Source organism: Piliocolobus tephrosceles, chromosome 15 (genome assembly GCF_002776525.5).
Source record: "Piliocolobus tephrosceles isolate RC106 chromosome 15, ASM277652v3, whole genome shotgun sequence".
Taxonomy (NCBI): domain Eukaryota; kingdom Metazoa; phylum Chordata; class Mammalia; order Primates; family Cercopithecidae; genus Piliocolobus; species Piliocolobus tephrosceles.
Genome location: NC_045448.1, coordinates 70,589,132 through 70,609,610, shown reverse-complemented (window position 1 = coordinate 70,609,610; position 20,479 = coordinate 70,589,132). Strand labels below are relative to the sequence as shown.

Genomic DNA, 20,479 nt, shown 5'->3' with positions numbered 1-20,479 from the left:
TGAAGCAGCCTGGCTCTCCTGTCCACGGGCTGCTACCACCTCGGAGGGCGCAAGGTTTGCTTCCGGTGTTCGGGGCCTTTCCCAGTCACTACCTCACCAGGACACCCCATGTCAGGCTGGGAAAGGGCTTTCTTAACCTTGTCATGCTTTGCTGTGGCCTGTGGTTGGTGTAATCTGTGAGGCCTTTTGTAGCTCTGCGTAATCATCAGGGTGAATGGGAGCTAGCTCTGGGTTTGACCTAAGGCCCTGATGCGTTATCTCCTTTAATCCACATAACTGCTTGATGGGCTGGGCTTGTTTTCATTTTATGAAGGGGAAAATGGGGCCCAAAGTTGTTTTCCCACGGTGGCCTGGTGGGTGAGGCAGCGCTGGTCCCATTCTCAGACTGAGCTCCCTGGCCCTCCGGGTTGTGTCCCCTCTGTGGGGCAACTATCCAGGGATGAGTGTGTGACCATGCTTAGAACCAGCCTGGGAAGACTCCCCAGGGAGACTCCCCCAGAGGCCTGGAGGGGTGGAGAGAGTGTTGGGAGAGCACAGAGCCCCTGGGGAAGAGGCTTCTCTGGGAGTTGGAGCAAGCATTTCTCAGAGTGCTGGGATCACTGGCTGGCCTTAAGGCCCAAGACTGCCAGCATGCCTGCCCTGCAGAGAGTTGTAGCCAGAAACAGGCACCTGGCCAGTTGCATTTGTGCAAAGGAAGCCCATGGAGCCCCAGCCTGCTTCCTTTATGGGCTGGGGCAGGGTAAGGGATATCTGAGTTTGAATTTAGTGTCTAGAGGATCCATACCCACACTTGTCATTCACCACCCAAGGGCAGGGACCCACTTCTGGGGCTCATGACCTAGAGGACAGGCCAGACAGCCTGGAATGATACAACTCAGGGTGACACCAACAAGCCCCACTGGCCACCTTGTCACCTCCTTTTCTTCACTCCCCCCTCTCGAGTTACTCTTCTAATTTCCACCTTGTGACCCTCCAAAGATGCATTCCACCCAACTTTCCGACTGAACTAGTGGGGAAATGGTACTTTCTGTATCCAAATCTTAGCTGTAAGCAGATTTGGGGTTATATTGACTAAAAAATCATTTGGCGCCACTTCTTTTCATTTGTATTTATTAGGCCCCTCCTAGGTGGTAATGGGCCAGGTAGAGTGAGAGTACAGTAGAAACCCAAGATGTGAAATTATACAGGAAGGTCAACCTTCATTTTACAGATAGAGACATGATAATCCAGAGATGTAGAGGACCTTGCCCAAGGTCACGCAGCTACCTGGCCAGTCTTGGGTTTGGAACGTGAGGTTCCTGCCTTTCAGTCCCGTGCTCTTTCAACAGCATCTTACACAACTTACAGAATGGTGGAGGAAGCAGGAATCACACCTGCAAAACAATGACGGAACCCTGAGGGGGCAGGGCTCCCATTGCTGATGACTTCCCACCCACAGTGGCTGCCAGTTTACTTTACGTTGTTTACTTAAATGTGCTTGTCTGGAAGTTGTCATTTTCTTTTGAGACACTGGGAATTCCCATAATTTTACAAAAAAGTTCAGTAAAACTAAATTTCTACATTTTTGCCCAATTTTTTTTCCTTTTGTTTTTGAGATAGAGTCTCACTCTGTAGCCCAGGTTGGAGTGAAGTGGCTTGATCTCTGCTCACTGCAACCTCCTCCTCCCGTATTCAAGTGATTCTCCTGCTTCAGCCTCCTGAGTTGCTGGGACTACAGGTGTGCGCCACCATGCCCAGCCAAGTTTTGTATTTTTAGTAGAGACAGGGTTTCACCATGTTGGCCAGGCTAGTCTCAAACTCCTGACCTCAGGCGATCCACCTGCCGTGGCCTCCCAAAGTGCTGGAATTACAGGCATGAGTCACCTTGCCTGTCCCATTTTGCCCAATTTGTATCTCCTCAATGTATGAGTGTGTGTGTTTTGTGGGGGGCACTCCATTCCTATAGGTTGGTCTGATTTGGGACTCTCTCTGTGTGTGCTTTGATGGGGGTACAGCAACGGGAGATGGTGGGAATAAGGCATGGAGAGGCCATATTGTGCCATCATCCCTTACCAGGACACTCTGTGCCTGGAGAGGGAGGGGGAGGGGGCCAGCGATGCCAGGCTGGGAAGGGGCTTGCTTAACCCACAAGTGTACAGGCCTTGAAGGCCATGACTTAGGGTCATTGTCACCCATTCATTCATTCACTCAAATCTGGAAAGCATTCAAAAAATAATTTTTAAAAATCACCTCTGGGGAAAAGTCTGGTGTCAGGTTCAGAAAGGATTTATTTCATACCCAGGGCCATGTCTGGGTTGTGTTCTCCGCTATCCAGGAACCCAAGGGCTCTCATTCAGCCTCAAGGGCTGTGGAAGTGACTCCTGGTAGGTGGCTCCAGCACTGACTCTGGGCCCTCAGGGTCGAGGTTGCCATGAAGACTGTGGTCTGCATCACCTCCTGCCCCAGATCGGATTGGAGGGAGCCAGGTGAGCATGAGGAGGAGGCAGTGTGGAGCTGGGCCTGGCTTCCAAGGAGAACAACAGGAAGACCAAAGTCACACTGGGATCTCATGGGAGGGCAGCACTGGGTCTGGAACGGAAGCCTTTGCCCACCCGGCGTCTACATGGGCCACACGGCCGGAGGGTTGGGCCTTCCAGGGCCACACACCTGGGAGGGACAAGGCTGGGTGCGGTTGGGTCACATGTCTAACTTGTGTTCCTTTGAAGCTGTGAGTTGGACAGATTTTATCTTGCTTGTTTTGACCCTCTGTGAGCTAACAGCTGAGGGTGGGGTGGGAAAGGGGAGGACTGAGAGCAGTAAGCGTGCTGGTTCTTCTTTTGGTCTGTTTAGCAACTTCCCATGACTTTTGAGCAAGGGACAGGTGTAACCCCTTGCACCCTGAGGTGTGCAGTTGCCTACATATGCCTGTGGCCTCAAGGCCATGTAGAAATCATCCTTGGTTCAGCCAAAGCAAATTCACTGACCATGGGGGAAAGAGTAGGGAACATTAAACAAGCATCTCTGCCCGGCCTTCCACTCACGTGGCCATGAGGCCCGTCATTCAGCACGCCACGCTGGGCACTGTGAGGGGCTTCTGTCTCCTGTCACACTCCACTCCTTTTTCCTCCATGGCTCAGCAAGACCCACATGTTCCCAGTGAAGCCACAGAACCACAGGGAGAAACCCATGGACTTGGCCTCTCTCCCTAGGCGAGTGAAGTTGGTGGTAAAGTCTGTTGGCAAATTCAAATTGTACTTGCTACAGTCTTTTCCTCAAGTAATTCTGGGTGCTTTCCAAACTTACCAATTTCTTGAAGTACATGGGAGGAGGCAGGGAAACTTCTCGGGGGAGGAGCGGCACCAGCAGGGAGGCCGAGGGGCAGCAGTACAGATGGGAAGTTAGGTGACGTGCAAGGAAAGGTGGGTTGCAGGCTGGGCTCTTGCTCTCTGTGGGCTCCATTCAGAATCCCCCGCTTCACCTAGGATAGTCTGGCCTCCATCCAGGCATCACCGCCATGGAAAGCCCAGATACAGTCAAGTCCTTCATTAAACACCTGCCTCCACATCCCCTCCAGACCCTTCTCTGTCCTCAGAAGGAGCTCTGCCCTTCAAGGGAGGGGCTGGGGCTTTGTAGCTTTCTGTGCCTCTGGTCAAGGCTGATCCTCCTTCCTCCTGCCTGAGGATCCAACCTTAGCCTGGAGCGATCCCAGAAGAGTATGGGTGTGGGAGGTTGTCAGGCATGTGACCCACAGTCTGCTCTGGGACCCCTGCCCCAGGAGCTCTGGAGGGCTGTCAGACATAACTTGTTGCAGGGAAGCTAGTTGACAGAAGATGTTTAACAGGAGTGTGAACGTGCCATCAGCCCATGCCCCGACCTCCAGGAACGGCCTAGCCTTACGGTTCCGTGCCCTCCTCAGCCCAGGGACTCTTCACCCACCCAACATTGTCATTACCCAAAACTATTTCACCTCTGCTCTAAATGATTCCAAAATCGCCATCCTCTGATCCCAGCCTTCTTCCTGTCCAGAGTTCTCATCCACAACTCCTGCCACCCCAGGGTGAATGGCAAAGCCCTCCACCAACATGGCAGCCCACAAAGGAGCAGACTGGAGAGAAAGAAAATGAGTTCCGTTTCACTGATCAGATCTGAAAAGTATACATTGGGCAGGGCCATCAGGTGTTTGGGGAGCCTTTTGAGGGCCCTGCTCACGGCAGAGCTGGGGTCGGGGTTCAGATCCAGGTGTGCTCATATCATAACAGTTCCTATGAGCTGATTGTTAAATCTTCAGGAATTTCGTGAACCAATGGTTAAACCCAGCCATTATGAAAAATTAAATTATAAATTAAATTATATAAACTTACCATTAAATGAATTATATTAAGGCAAAAATAATAAATTTTCAAAAACCATCACTTCCTAATATATTTTTTTTTTCTTTCTTTCTTTTTTTTTTTGAGACAGAGTTTCACTCTTGTTGCCCAGGCTGGAGTGCAATGGCGCAATCTCGGCTCACGGCAGCCTCTGCCTCCCGGGTCCAAGGGAGTCTCCTGCCTCAGCCTCCCGAGTAGCTGGGATTACAGGCATGCACCACCATGCCTGGCTAATTTTGTATTGTTATTAGAGACAGAGTTTCTCCATGTGGGTCAGGCTGGTCTCGAACTCCCAACCTCAGGTGATCCACCCACTTCAGTCTCCCAAAGTGCTGGGATTACAGGCATGAGCCACCATGCCTGGCAATAATTATATATTTTATTATTCTTTTAAGATTATGTACATCTATTATGCCTGTAGAAATACTATATAATGTTGTGTTACTGTGCTTTTTCCCCAAGTCTGCATTCAGTGACATCATATTGGTGGATTGAAATCAGCCATAGTGGGAATACTGACACCACAGAAATGGGCAGCAACCACCACAAATCAGGGCTTTATTCATTATTTGGTTGACTATCTAGACTTAAGAAAGTTATGGAGAAAATGCTAATAATGCACGTTAAATGTATGTTTTGCCAATGGCCATTGCATTGTGAATGGCACAGAAAAATGAAGCAAATATTCTTCCAGTATTCAAAAACTATTCTCTGCTTCAGTAAAGAAATTGCTAACACCATTGACAAACAAGTGAAGTTCTGGTCAGGTGCAGTGGCTCTTGCCTGTAATCCCAGCATTTTGGGAGGTCCAGGCAGGAGAATTGCTCGAGGCCAGGAGTCCAAGACCAGCCTGGGCAACATAACTAAACCAGTTCTCTACAAAAAATAAAAAAGTTAGCTGGGCGTGGTGTGCACTAGCTGAGGCAGGAGGATCTCTTGAGCCCAGGAGTTTGAGGTTACAGTGAGCTATGATCATTCCACTGCACTCCAAGGTCTGGGCAACCCATTCTTCAAAAAAAAAAAAAAAAAAAAAAAAAAAAAAAAAAAATGTGAAGTTCCAACATCTGTCTTTCTGGTTTCACTTTTTTCTTGCTAGTTGGTACAAACAAAAATATCAGTTAACATTCATGTTGGAACTACGTTCATTTGTCAGTTACAACTGTAGGCTGGCTATGGATTCAGCAGGTTGGCAAAAATCAGTGAAAGCATTCTATAAGACCCAAATGGCTATGTGCAATTTACAATAAAGGGTAGTATATATTTTTTATTATTTGTAAATTATTAGCCATCCTTTATGTCAATAAAATTTATCATAAATGTATGTATGTGTATATATGAATGCATTTCCCCCAGAGAGCTCATTTTTAATTAAACATCTACCAGCATACCACTGGACAGGTTGCCTTAGGCTGATGAGGAGTGACCAGAGATTTGACTCTTTGGAAAGATTCCCAGAAGAGGGTGGGAATCACTGATGGAAAGAGGCTACTGAGGAGGTTGGAGGGGCCTCAGGTGGAAGGATTAGCCTGGCTAGGCACAGAGTCCCTGAAAAGGGATGGAGGAGTGAAGAAAACCTGGGGTAGGGTGGAGTGGGAGATTGCCATTTCTCTGCCAAGTAGGACGCAAGCCATCTTCTGCAAGCAGGAGGTGGAGAAGTGAGGAAGGGTGAAGGTTTGGCCTGAGTAGTCAGTGTGGGGCCAAGAAAAAGGACCAGGGAGGACGAGGAAGACTAAGGAGAGACTGCAGAACACATGTGAAAACCAAGAGGACGGCAGGCCTGGCCGGTGGCTCACGCCTGTAATCCCAGCACTTTAGGAGGCTCAGGCAGGCAGATCACCTGAGGTCAGGAGTTTGAGATCAGCCTGGCCAACATGGTGAAACCCCATCTCTACTAAAATTTTTAAAAAGTAGCAAGGCATGGTGGTGGGAGCCTGTAATCCCAGCTACTTGGGAGGCTGAGGCAGGAGAATCTCTTGAACCCGGGAGACAGAGGTTGCAGTGAGACGAGATCACACCACTGCACCCCAGCCTGGGCGACAGAGCAAGACTCCATCTTGAAAAAAAAAGGTGGGGGGGGACCGGGCACGATGGCTCACACCTGTAATCCCAGGACTTTGGGAGGCTGAGGCAGGAGGATCAGGAGTTGGCGACCAGCCTGACCAACATAGTGAAACCCCGTCTCTACTGAAAATACAAAAAATTAGCTGGGTGTGGTGGTGGGTGCCTATAATCTCAGCGACTGGGGAGGCTGAGGCAGGAGAATCTCTTGAACCCGGGAGGCAGAGGTTGCGGTGAGTTGAGATCGCATCACTGCACTCTGGCCTGGCTGACAGTGCAAGATTCCATCTCAAAAAAAAAAAAAAAAAAAAAAAAAAGTAAAGAAAGAAAACCCCAAAACCCAGAGGACAGCAACCAAATTACAGCCACGTGAGCAAGAGGGTCGAGTGTAACCAGGTGCAGCACTAGGCTAAGCCCCATGGTACGGATTGCTTGACTAATCTTCCAGGACAATCCTAGGAGGAAACCAAGGCTTGGAAGAATTAAGTCATTTATCCACAGCTTGTAGCCAGTTAGTGGCTGAGTCAGGAGTTGAATTTAGGCAGCCTGGCCCTCTTGACAAGGCAAAAGACTGCACAGAGGCACCTTTCTCCTCAGCAAAGCTCCCCCAGATGATGCAAATTCAAACGCTCCAGGACAGAGATTGGCAGGGCAGACGTGGCTGCTTGTCAAGGGCTTGTGGTCTTCCTCACAAAGCCTTACAAAGCCGTCTCACATCTCCGGCCTCCCCAAATGTTCCTGCACCTGATGCTCTTAGCACCCCACACTGTCTGTTGAATCTAATTATAATGAATCTAGGCTTGCATTTTTAAATATCTTTGTTATTTTACCTTCAGAGAATTCATTCTTACTGTGTTTTTAAATAGTAAAGTACGTGACAGATTGGAAATTTGCAAAACAGATCCTGAGCCTTAGAACATTTGAGAGGCAGGGTCCTAACGTGCTATTCTAATCACGTTGATCCGCTGCTGGGAGCCTTTAGTGATCCCTACTGGCTACAGCAGTTTTCCAAATAGTAGGTGGGGATCAATTAGTGGGTTGGGAGATTAGTTTTCAGTATCATTACCAGAGTTAAAAAAGAAGTGGCTCCAAATAGAAAATACCAGAATATATTACACATAGTAAATACATTTTGTTTTAGCTACATATATTTTCATGCATACTTGTACTGGATTATTATGAAAAATGTCTTTCTTACTATGAGCACAGTAAAAAACTTTTTGTTTTTTTTGGAGACAGAGTCTTACTCTGTCACCCAAACTGGAGTCCAGTGGCATGATCTGAGCTCACTGCAACCTCCACTTCCCAAGTTCAAGCAATTCTCCTGCCTCAGCCTCCCAAGTAGCTGGGATTACTCCTGAGTAGCCATCACCACACCAGCTGATTTTTGTATTTTTAGTAGAGACGGGATTTCCCTATGTTGGCCAGGCTGGTCTCAAACTCCTGACCTGAGGCGATCTGCCACCTCGGCCTTCCAAAGTGTTGGGATTGCAGGCGTGAGCCACTGCGCCTGGCCAGAAAAGGGCAACTTTGAATGTGGCTCATCTGCAGCTAAAGACAGCACTGCCAGGCCTGACATTCAGAGCCATCGAGGCAGAAGCAATTGCTGAGGAAGATGCGGCAGTGCTTCACGGGAAAGGGGTGAGGAAAGGCTGGGCTGGAGGATATGCAGGTTATGGATGAGACCAAAGGCCCAGAAACACCAGGACTTTCATGCTTAGACTGTACCAGTGCTGCAACTCGAGAGAAGCTGGGCCTGGCAGTCCCTTGTGATAGTACCTTAGAGGAGGGAGACCCTGAGTTTGCTAGGGAAATCAAGGGAGACTTCCTGGAGGTGGTAGTGTCTTAGTTGACTTCTCAGCATTTGCCAGGAGGACGGGGGTGTGGAGAGGGCTCATCTGGCTGAGTGGCTTGTGAAAGGGTACAAGAAAGCCTGTCCTGTTTGGGGAACTACACACCATTTTGTGTAGGTAGAGCATGAAGTAGGGAGGCGGACTTCATGAGTCTTGTTGGATGTCAAGATTTTATTTTGGGATGAAGAGCCATGGGAGAATTTTGAGCAGAAGAATGGCATGAGCAGACTTACATCTTTGGAAGATGACTCTGGTGACCTGAGGAGGGTGGATTAATGGAGAGGAGGCAGGAGGCAAGGAGACGTGTAGGATGACTGTGGACCTCAGCAGGGTGTCCTGAGGCCAGGATGTGAAGAGGCATGGAGGTGGGAGAGACTCAGGAGGAGGAGCCGAGGGCACTGGCGACCCACCAGTCCAGGTGGGGCCATGAGAAACGGGCGGAGGTGAGGAAGGCCCCTGTGTCTATGACTCTGAGGGCTGGCTAGATAGCAGTGCCATTGCCAGATAAAGAACACAGCAGGCCAGGTGTGGTGGCTCATGGCTGTAATCCTGGCATTTTGGGAGGCCAAGGCGGGAGGATTGCTTGAGCCCAGGGGTTCAAGACCAGCCTGGGTAACATAGGGAGACCCTGTCTCTACCAAAAAAAAAAAAAAAAAAAAAAAGTTAAGAAAATTAGGCAGATGTGGTGGTGCATACCTGTGATCCCCTCTGAGGTGGAACTGGAGCTGAGGTGGGAGGATTGCTTCAGCCCGGGAGGTCAAGGCTTCAGGGAGCCACGGCACTTCAGCCTAGGTGACAAAACAAACAAAAAACACAGGAGGCAGAGGGTGTCTGGTGAGAAGAGAGAATGTTCACTGTTGAAAGTGGACTTGCAGGCGGACATGTCAGGTGGGCAGCTGGGGCAGCAGGGAGAGAATGGGTAAGCGGTACAGAGCGGGGCGTCCCTGGCCTGGAGGGTGTACGGAATGAGGGAATGGACTGTAGGCAGAGCCTCAGGGAGCCACATCTGTGAGTATCCAGGGAGAGAGGAACCCACAAAGGACAGAGGGGAGTGGTCGTAGTGGTGAAGACCCAGAAACTTGGGCCACAGAAACCAAAGGAGCAGAGAAGACCTAGGAGGAAAGCAGCAGTGCGAGGGCTTCAGAAGGTTGGAGTCCTTGAGGCTGAGAGGGCCAGACTGCAGCTTCGGGGAACTGCCGATGTCCCTGGCAAGGCTGACGACAGAGGGCGGTGGGGCTTTGTGTGTGAATGGAGGTAACACCGTGAGGCAGAGTGTAAGCAGGCTGCCCCGGACCACGCCGCACCATGTGCAAATTAGAAAGGGGCACCCCTTCCTCCAGGCAGATCCAGCCCCTTGTTGTGGCACATAGGCTTGGCAAGAGGAGTGCAGGCTAGGCCTCAGCCTCCACCTGCCCCACAGTGGGGCATCCGGGCACCTTGGCCCTGTGAGTGTGGACCGACCCTTCTAGAAACTGTCTGGGAAGGAGGGCGACAAGTGGTCGTTGACCAAGGAGATTCAGGATCATGTGAGGGTTTTATTTTTTATGATGTGAAAGTCTTATGCGTGCTGATTTGGATAAGGGCAGGGAACCCATGGAGAGTGAGAATTTGGAGATTCAGGAAAAGAGAGTACAGGCCACAAAGTGGGAGAGTGGGACACGAGGTGGGAGGGTGCAAGGCTGGAGTAGCTGCCCTGGGAGAGGCCTGTGCTATAGGGGACCAGGGACACTGAGCCACAGTCGGGACTGCCTGTCCCCAGCGACTAGGGGTTCCAGTGCCCAAGACTCAGGCCCATGCAGACTGCCCAGGAGTGGGCCAAGAGCTGAGCAGACTAGGCTGGGGAGGGTCTTGGCACAGAGCCTTTGCTTACTTATTATTTACTTTTTACTATGGACACATTTCAAACACACCCAAAAGTAGTGAGAAACTCAAATAATCCCTCTTAGATCTATTTCCCAGCTTTAATAATGATTAATATCGCCAATCTTATTTTATGGAGCAGTCTTTTGTGTTTGTTTTCCAGGACAGGGTCTCACTGTGTCACCCAGGCTGGAGTGCAGTGGTGCGATCTCGGCTCACCACAACCTCCACCTCCTGGGTTCAAGTGATTCTCCTACTTCAGCCTCCCAAGTAGCTGGGACTATAGGTGCACGCCACCATCCTCTGCTAATTTTTGTATTTTTAGTGGAGACAGGGTTTTGTCATGTTGGCCTTGAACTCCTGGCCTCAAGCGATCTGCCCACTTGGGCCTCCCAAAGTGCTGGGATTACAAGTGTGAGCCACCATGCCTGTTCAATGTACCAGTTTTGAAAGCACCTTTTAAAAAACTTAAAATTTTAACAGACTTTATTTTTAGAGCAGTTTTAGATTTCACAGCAAAACTGAGTGAAAGGTACAGAAGTTTCCTATTTATTCCCTATTAAAAAACTTTATTTGGAAATTATTTTTATTTTTTATTTTTTTGAGATGGAGTCTCGCTCTGTCGCCCAGGCTGGAGTGCAGTGGCTCTATCTTGGCTCACTGCAACCTTTGCCTTCCGGGTTCAAGCGATTCTCCTGCCTCAACCTCCCAAGTAGCTAGGACTACAGGCACCTGCCACTACACTCGACTAATTTTTGTAATTTTTAGCAGAGATAGGTTTTCACCATGTTGGCCAGGCTGGTCTTGAACTCCCGACCTCAGGTGATCCACCCACCTCAGCCTCCCAAAGTGCTGGGATTACAGGTGTGAGCCACCGTGCCTGGCCTATTTGGAGATAATTTTAAGCTTACAGAAAATGGCAAGAACAAGTTTTCTTAATTTGAGATAACTTTTTCTTATTAGAGGATATATTTACAGAATATCTGTAGAAGAGAGTTAAGATCATTCATGATTCTACTACCCCAAAATAACCACTGTCATTGTTTTGGTGTCTTTCTTCCCAGTCTTTTCTCTGTGTTCACAGACACAGTTTCCATTTTACCCAGAGACTATCCCAATCCCCCCAAGACGTCCTATCCTGTGTGTCCACGAGCCCTGACTTATTCTCAGGACCTTCACTACCCACATCCCCCTCAGATGGTTTGCTTTTAGCAACAAAAGTTAATCCAAGATTCTGGTCTGTGGATGCCCTCGTTCCCTGGTTTCAGGGCTGCTGCGGGTTTCCCCTGTAATACTCCTTTCATGTTTGTTTTTCTCTGGTGACACTGGCTGATGTCTGGTTGGGGGAGTTGCCTGAGGCTCCTTGGGCTACCGTCTTGCCTGGAAGCCTCCAGTATGCCCCGCACCTCCTGTGCTCATCCCTGAGTAGCTGGGTTTGAGTCCGTCTCTCTCACTCATCTGTGAACTCTGTGAGGGTAGGGCACAGGTCTGATTCATCTCTCAAAGTGAGGCAGCGTTGGCCTCAGTAAGTATGTGTGGAATTGAATCAGCCCACCTATTTGGCATTGTCCATTCCTGTCTATGCCACGGACTCTCTGAGTACCTGACACTAATTTACAGCCCTGAGCATGGTGTCTGGCACACAGTAGTGCTCAATGAATGTGTGTGGAAGGTGCACCCAGCCGCCTGGGGATTTCTATACATGTAAGGGCTCTGCTGTTTTTTCCCTTTCTCCCTCTCCTGTCTCTCCCACATCTTCTGGATCACTTGGACATGCCAGAGGGAAGGTACCCCCTCTCTGCCGCCGCCCCCCATCTTCTGTATGTTAGGAGCAAAGCTAGGTTGGCAGTTGATTGAAAAGACTCAACTTCCTGCGCTGAGGATATTTGATAGGTTTTAATCGCTCACAATACTAGTTATCATTAGAGACAATTCAAACTATTTCCAGATTATTTCGAAGCTGCCTTTGAGGTATTTAAGTTGGACAGAAGCCCTCCATGTGTTCAGCTCTAAGCCAAGTTTCCTGGTGTCATTAGAAGCCCACTTGTAGTTGGAGATTACCCAATCTGTATGTTTTAATTGCCTGAATATTTCACTAATTGCAGGGGTGTTTGTCAAAAGTGGCTTAATGTCCCCAAAGCTGTCTGGACCTGTGTTACAAGTCCCACTCCCAACCTCAGTTAAGTGGGGGGGACCCTGAAGAGGGGATGGGAGGAAGGGAATCTGCATAGGGTCTTGCCTTAAAGCCAGGCTCTCTTGCCAGGCAGGGCCCTGGGCCTCCATGGCAGGGATGGGGCAGGAAGGGATGAAGGCTTGGTCTAGGGTGGGGGCCCCAGCAATTGGGGAAAAAGGCAGAAACCCAATTCAGAGGGCTGGGCCCTGAGGAGGCGACTGAGAAGGCCTTCAGGACATCTTAAGTAATCTTCATATTTGATTGAAAGATAAAAACAGGAGAGAACCAGTTTTGGCAAAGTGGACTTCTAGGAGTTAGTCAGCAACATGCTCTCACCAATTCTTGGTTGGTCCTGGCCTTGACTGCAGGCCTGGAGGCTTGCAATGACATTGGGGCCAGGACCACTGCTCCCCAAACACCTCCAGGACCCCCCACGGTTGGGACTTGCATTAAGCATTTTGCTGCCTCCTGACAGCAAAATGGATTTGGCTGGTGAGCTGTGCTGGGCCACTTCAGTTAGAGGGGTTCTGAACTAGGGGCAAAGCAGGGTAGGAGGGAGACCCAAACGGGAAGGAGAGGTTCTGGAACAGTGGCAAGCTGGGGAAGGGCTCTGCAGGCAGGTGAGCTCCGTCCTTCAGCAGCGACACTGGCCTACTGGGTGAGGCATGTGGCAGGAACACTCATGTTGAGGAGCTCTGGCAGGGATGAAGATGGAGGTCCAGTCAAGGTCAGGCTGTCCTGCCCGGGTGCCCTTGGCCATGACTGACTGTGGATGCTGGGTGGTGCCCGCATGGTCGGAGCAGGCATGGGTGATCTGGGGCTTTAGGTTTGGGGATAAGGAAACTGCAGGTGCCTTGGATTTCTGAATGTACCTTGCTTTGGTCAAAGCCCACCCAGCTTTGATCTGAGTTCCTGACCAGATTTTTGTCCAAAATTCACCTCTTCACGTCTCTTTTCGGTTTGAAGATCTGGTGCCATAAGCCTACTGATGCGGAACGCTGGAAGCAGAATGCGGTTAGGGACAGTGCTCGGAGGAGCTGTGCCACCAACCCCACACATACGCCAACCCTGGGCCGGGGGCCTCAGATGGGCGGGGGGGCCCAGTCGTGCAGGAGAGGGGCAGGCAAATGGGAGGGCCTTCGTCTTGGCGGCCATGGCCAGAGGTGAGGGGTTGGGGGGTCAGGGGATGGAGGCCTCAGTCCCTGCCCTCACCAGGTGGCAGGGAGCAGGAGCCAGGCTGACCCACTTAGAGACCGGCTCCTTTCAAAGCAGCGTGGTTGTGACGGGGTGCAGTAAGTGGGTCAGCCTGCATACATCCATGGGTCTTAAACTCTTCAACACTTGGCTGTTAAACATCTAGATCCCGCTTTCATTAGCTTGTAAGCCGTGGCCATGGGGACCTGCCTGGTCTTCTGAAGCAGCAAGTGTGCCCAGAGGCTAACAAACAGCAGGTGCCTCAAACAAATAGGATTTTAACACTCGATGTAAATGTGGGTGCAAATAAATACATGAAATGAAAGATGGGATCTGAATTATATGTACAAGTTACACAATTGCTCAGCTGTTTTGCACTGAGAACTGTAGCGTGATTGTGGGTGCCGTGCGTGTTTCCCAGGTGCAGGGTGTGTGTGTGTAGTGTGGAGGGATGTGTTTTTGTGGATGGACGTGTACGTGGTGTGTAGTAGTGAGCGTGTGTGTCTGCGTGTACGTGCATGTGAATGAAGAGAAGACTCCACCGCCGGACTGGGTGGGGACAGAGCCAGCTGCTTAATTCGCAGGGTCCCAGTGTGAACGAAAAACATGGGCCCTCATTCAAAATTACCAGGAATTTCAGGACAGCAGCAGCAGAGCATCACACCAAACTGGGGCCTTTCTGAGCGCAGGGTGGTCTCACGCCCACGGAGGAGTGCACCTCCTTGTCTCCCTCCAACCTCCCCTTGCCACGCCGGAAGGCCCCTGGGTCCCCCTTTGCTCTCTTCCCACTGGCTTCCCAGGGTGGCCTTGACCTTGGCAGTGTGGGGAAGTGGCCAAGGTGGGCCGGCAGAGCGGCTTAGGGCTGTGCTGGTCTTACCCTTTCCCGACCCTCCTCTTCCAGCCGGGGCCTCGCTAGGGGCACCCCAGTCTGTAAGGTGTCTCTTGCCCTGAGCTCTTGGCTCAAAAACCGATCTCCCTGGAAGGCAGGGTCTGCTCCCCACTTCACCCTGTGTGGTGGGCCCTGCCCTCCACCCTCAGGACTTGGAAGGCTTTAGGCTCCTCTGCAAGCTGCCACTGTGTTCTGGGAAGTCACCAGGCCACAGGAACAATCTAAAGCAAGCATGTCTAGCCTGCTTTGAATGCAGCCCAACACGAATTTGTAAACTTTCTTAAAACGTGAGTTTTGGCCGGGCACGGTGGCTCACGCCTGTAATCCCAGCACTTTGGGAGGCTGAGGCAGGCGAATCACGAGGTCAGGAGATCGAGACCATCCTGGCTAACACATGAAACCCCGTCTCTACTCAAAAAAGAAAAAAAAAAATTATGAGTTTTGTTTGTTTGTTTGTTTGTTTGTATTTAGCTCACCAGCTATTGTTAGTGTTAGTGTATTTTATGTGTGGCCCAAGACAATCCTTCTGGTGTCGCCCAGGGAAGCCAAAAGATTGGATCCTTGGTCTAAAGTGTTTGGGATGGGCCGGGTGTAGTGGATCAGGCCTGTAATCCCAGCACTTTGGGAGGCCGAGGCAGGCGGATCATGAAGTCAGGAGATCGATCCTGGCTAACATAGTGAAACCTGTCTCTACTGAAAACGCGAAAAATTAGCCTGGTGTAATCCCAGCTACTCAGGAAGCTGAAGCAGGAGAATCGCTTGAGCCCAGGAGGCAGAGGTTGAAGTGAGCCAAGATCACGCCATTGTACTCCAGCCTGGGCGACAGAGTGAGACTCCATCTCAAAAAATAAATCAATAAATAAAAATAAAATAAAGCGTTTGGGGTGAACTCACTGCCCACCAAGGGCTTCAGGTCTCAGGAGGTCCGACAGGCCCAGTCTTGGGCTTGTCCTGATTTGCCCAACTGTCCTGAGGGAGACGAAAGCAGGCAAAGGATCCAAGTGAATATCAGAAGTGAAACAATTTAAAAAAAACAACAGAAAAGAAACGGCAAAAGGGAACCAGGGAACTGAGAAAGAATTGGGTTGGTGGAGCTCACAGCACAGAAATCTCAGTGAGAGGGCGTGGAGGGTGGCGAGCCCCACTCATTCCTGTTCATTGTCCTGCTTTGCTCCTCCAGGGTTAAGTACGGTGTGCCTGCTTCAGGGTACACCCAGGAATCGCTAATGGGTGATAATGAGGGTGTCCCGCCCCAATACCTATACTTGTCAATAATTAACCATGATTTCCTAGGTTCTGGGAGGAGGTAGTCACACCTGGCTGCCCTGACTGGCTCAGCTCATGGGGCACCTCTGGCAGAGCCATTCCAAGGTCTCTGTGTGCTTCCAGGCTATTCTAAGGATGGGTACCTCGCAAGGCATAAGGGCACTTGAGAACTAACCTTTACCTATGTCCCTGATCCTAGCCAGAGACAGACTCCCAGACTCAGCCAGAGGCTGATGCCGACCCCTTCCAGCTCTCACGGTAACCACGAGGCCCCTGTGTGCTTCCGTTGTGGAGGTCCCAGAGGGAGCTGTGTGGACAGACAACCTGAAGGGTCATCTTCCTCAAGCCACAGCGGCACCGAAGTCTAAAGATTGTGGGGAAGGATGGGGCCAAGGTGGGCTTGGGCTCCTTGGTGAGAGGGCCCAAGCAGCTAAGCAGGGGTGGAGGTTACCAGAAACTTGTCCATCGCCAGCCACAGTGCTTTGCCTGCCCTAGAGAGTCAGTGGGACCAAGGCTTCCATGCAGGGGTGTGATGGAACTGGCATTCCAGACGGGGAAAAGTCTTCATTTAGTATTTGCCAATTTTGGTGGTGTAAATACTTCCACCAAGTCTGATTTCAAGTACCGATTGGTTTAACAATTGACTCACCGAATTCCTGAATATTTAACAAGCAGCTCTTTCTCCACTGCCCACCAAGACCCCTGCCCCCAGCGCTTATGCTGTACCTCTCCCAGCCCAGCATTCCACCTCCCTGTCCTTGCCAAATGCCCTTCTCTGGCCGCTGGAAAGCCTGAGACCTGAGGCCATGGAAGCTCCTGTGCTCCAGGGTCCTGGGCGGAGCTGGTCTGCTTCCCAGGTTGTCACACTGCTCCCCGAGGTGATGTGTGTGAAACGACTTTGCCAAAGTGAACACCAAACCCACTCAAATGAGGTCCCAAGGGACCACCAATTTCTAGTCTAAGTGCAGCGGGGAGACTGGAATTCAATGTCTACCACTATGGTTTGAAAAGCCGGTTCAGAGCATTTAGCAGTCCCAGCTTGTCAGCTGACAAGCCACCCCGCCTCGCTCCTCCCTTGGTCGCATGCTAACCTCCTCACTCATTTCCACTTCCAGGGGACCAGATGTGCGGAGATAATGAATACCAGGGAATCAGAAAACCACTGGGTCAGTTCTTTGAGTCACAGAACAACACTCATTCCAGCAGCTGGGAAGCTATCTGCAGAAGCCCATCTGCAGGGGGGGCTTCCTGGTCTTGCATGTGGCTGGGCCATTTCTCTGGATGCAGGGTTTTCATTATGCAATCTTCTCAAAGAACCACCTACTCTCAACACCTTCTCAGTGACTCCATTTCCCCCTCCTCTGGGCTCCTGGAATGCCACAATGGCCCCACCTTAGCCAGGCAGCTGTGATGAGAGGTGTTGACCCAGCTGCCTCTCCACTGGCTCACTGAATCAGGTGGAAGGGGCTGGGGACAGCACAGTCTTGCAGTGCGGTTGGGGACCTGGGCTATCCAGAGGCAGGACTGTCCAAAGGCAGGGTACTGCTGGGATTCTGCCAGGCATTGAGTGATGCATGGCATAGGGAGCTGGAGAGGGACAGGCTCTTGGCCAGGAAAAACAGCCCCAGTGCCATTGACTCTTCCTCCTATCCCATCCTTAATCATTCCTGTTTGGTGACAGCACACAGCTAGGCCTGGAGCCCAGCAAAGAGCCCCTGAGTCCCAGAGGAAGTTGTGGGGGCTGGAGACAATCACAAATGTCAAGTTTGCGAGCCCCAGACTCTGGTTCATAGCGAGAGGCAGACTTGTGAACAAACCACCAGAGCACACTGTAAAACACGCTTAACCAGGAGTGGGTGCCCTTGCTAGGGACAGGCAGAAGGCTCCATGGAGCAACATTTGAATGCGGACATAAAAGTGGATTCCTTCAACAGCCCCTGCACAGCCCCAAGTCAGGCCTCCAGCTCTTGGACTCACAGATCGCCCCTGTAGACGCCTGGAGGTCCTCCGGTGCTACCTTTTACCCCTGCAGCGGAGGGGCACACAGCCAGAGCCCTCCAGGTCCTCACCACTGGCATTGCCAACATGGTGGACGTTTTCCCTCTCAGAATGAAAAGGGACTGAAATTTCCCCATGATCTTTCCACAAATGACCATGCGGGGAAGTGGGAAAGGAAGGGCTGCAGTGCCTGGGGCAGGCACCCTTGGAACAGTTTTTGGAAAGGGAGAGGGGTAAATAGAGTGGAGACAACGCTCATGGAGTCCAGTATGAGGCCTACCCAGAGCTGCTCGGCCACCCCTCTGCCTCTGAATCAGGGGTGATCAATGAAGGAAAATTACTGCAGCAATGGAGTCCATGTAAGATGATTGTGCACGAGTGTGTGTGTGTCCCCTCACTCACTTAAAAAAGACCATTTCTGTGCGTTCTTGATTCTGGGACCCTCCTCTGCCTCCCTCTCCAGGAAATCCTGTAGGATCCCATACCTGCTTTAGAATGTGTGTGAGACACTTCCCAGTGCCTGGCACGTGGTAGGAGCTCTGTACATGTAAACTCTTTTCCTGTGACCACTCAAAGTAGTCACTTGTGGGGGAGGCCAACAGGGGCTTCCCCGGTCTCAGAGCTGATGGGCATCTGGCCCCTGCCTCCCTCTTCCTTCTCTGGCTGATGACAAATACCTGAATGTCATCACATCCTCCCTGTCCTCATCTGTTATTCTGGAACACAGGCTGGGGAGGGTACAGGGTAGTCCCCCTTCAACAGCGGCCAGCCTTTCTTGGGATGTGGGCTGACTGGTGTTGGTCCAAGGATGGATGCAGAGGGTGAGGCACCCATCCTGCTAGTCCGGCCGGATGCTAGCAGGAGGGCGGAGTGAGGAGGGGCGGAGCTTCCAGAACAAAGAAGAATGGGGAGCCCGGGGGCCAGCCTAGGAATCAAAAAGGCTCTGCAGAGTGAGCAGGCTACAGCACTGCCTGCCTCTGCCCCAGCAGTCAGTCAACCAGCGGCACCTGCTCCCTCTTGCTTGCCCAAGGCTGGGCAAGTCATCCCCGCTCTGCTTCCAGAGGCCCCGTTTTCCAGCGTGATTGCGCCGACACTGCTCTGTGGGTTTCTCTTCTTGGCGTGGGTTGCTGCTGAAGTTCCAGGGGAGAGCAGCAGGATGGCCGGGAGCGGAGCCAGGAGTGAGGAAGGCCGCCGGCAGCATGCCTTCGTCCCGGAACATTTTGACGGGGCCAATGTCGTCCCAAACCTCTGGCTGCACCGCTTTGAAGTCATCAACGACCTCAACCATTGGGACCATATCACCAAGCTCAGGTTCCTGAAAGAGTCCCTCAGAGGAGAGGCCCTGGATGTCTACAATGGGCTCAGTCCCCAGGACCAGGGAGACTACGGGACTGTGAAAGAGACTCTCCTGAAGGCCTTTGGGGTCCCTGGGGCTGCCCCCAGCCACTTGCCCAAAGAGATCGTCTTTGCCAACAGCATGGGTAAGGGCTACTATCTCAAGGGGAAGATTGGTAAAGTGCCCGTGAGGTTCCTGGTGGACTCTGGGGCCCAGGTCTCTGTGGTCCACCCAAACTTGTGGGAGGAGGTCACCGATGGTGATCTGGACACTCTGCGGCCCTTTGAGAGCGTGGTAAAGGTGGCCAATGGTGCTGAAATGAAGATCCTGGGTGTCTGGGATACAGCCGTGTCCCTAGGCAAGCTGAAGCTGAAGGCACAGTTCCTAGTGGCCAATGCAAGTGCTGAGGAAGCCATCATCGGCACTGATGTGCTCCAGGACCACAACGCTGTCCTGGACTTTGAGCACCGCACATGCACCCTGAAAGGGAAGAAGTTCCGCCTTCTGCCTGTGGGAGGGTCCCTGGAAGATGAATTTGACCTGGAGCTCATAGAGGAGGACCCCTCCTCAGAAGAAGGGCGGCAGGAGCTCTCCCACTGAGAAGCCCCCTTTTCTCTAACCTCCTAAATATTGGTGGGAAGGCCCACCACTGTGTGGGGGGGGGAGCGCATATCCTCAGGGAGATCACTGGGCTTGGCCAATCCGCTTATCAACTCTTGCTCTTCCCTCCTCTCTTCCTCCCTCTGCAGGGGCCTTAATTTGCCCCTGGCTGGGGAGGCTTCCACTGAACAGGCATAGGTGAGGGAGATCAGGCTGTCTTAGAGGGACAGGGTCCCCATGGTCATCAAGCTGCTATTGATGACAAAGACTCAAAGGCTGGAAGAGCTCCCAAGGAAGCTAAAAATGCTTGTCCTTGAAAGAACTGTGGAACCCCTTCAGATCCCCTGAGGTATGGCTTGGTCACTCTCAGGTCCTCAAAGCCTGTCTCAGCTGGGCTGGGTCCTAGCTGCAGGGTCTTTGTGAGGGTCACAGTTGCTCTGAGACACCTCCTCAAGAGCCTTTCCACCTGTACAATGGTATTTTCTGTCTATCATTTGCTTTGAAGCCCATTGTGCCTTGTGCCAATAATTCAATTGCTGCAAACACCAATAAAGATGGATTCATGGAAAAACCATGTAATGTGTTGATTAAGGATGAGAGGAATGTGAGAGGGAGTCAACATCAAAGACAAGGGAGATTCACGTGTCTACTGAGTGCCCAGCTGGAGGTGTAAGAACATATACACAGTGACAACATGTCTTGGATTTTCTAAGGCAGTCTCAGCATAAAATATTTTGACTTATTCCCTCCAGAATTACTCTCATTATTTTGAATCATCATAATTCCTTTACTTATTTCAATCTGTAGTATTTTACCATACACATTGCCCCTATGCCCAAAAGCGACCCTAAAATCTTATGTGACTTGTCTTGATTGGGGATTGGGAAATTATGGTTATGATAA

At 51.1% G+C, this 20,479-nt stretch overlaps 1 protein-coding gene across 1 annotated transcript; it reads left to right on the top strand.

The window, feature by feature from the left end:
• The first annotated feature begins 17,568 nt into the window (after positions 1 to 17,568).
• Positions 17,569 to 20,147, top strand: ASPRV1 (aspartic peptidase retroviral like 1). Its single transcript, XM_023224064.2, has one exon. It carries the CDS (start codon positions 18,545 to 18,547, stop codon positions 19,574 to 19,576), a length of 1,032 nt encoding a protein of 343 aa, XP_023079832.1. The 5' UTR covers positions 17,569 to 18,544; the 3' UTR covers positions 19,577 to 20,147.
• The last annotated feature ends 332 nt before the right edge of the window (positions 20,148 to 20,479 follow it).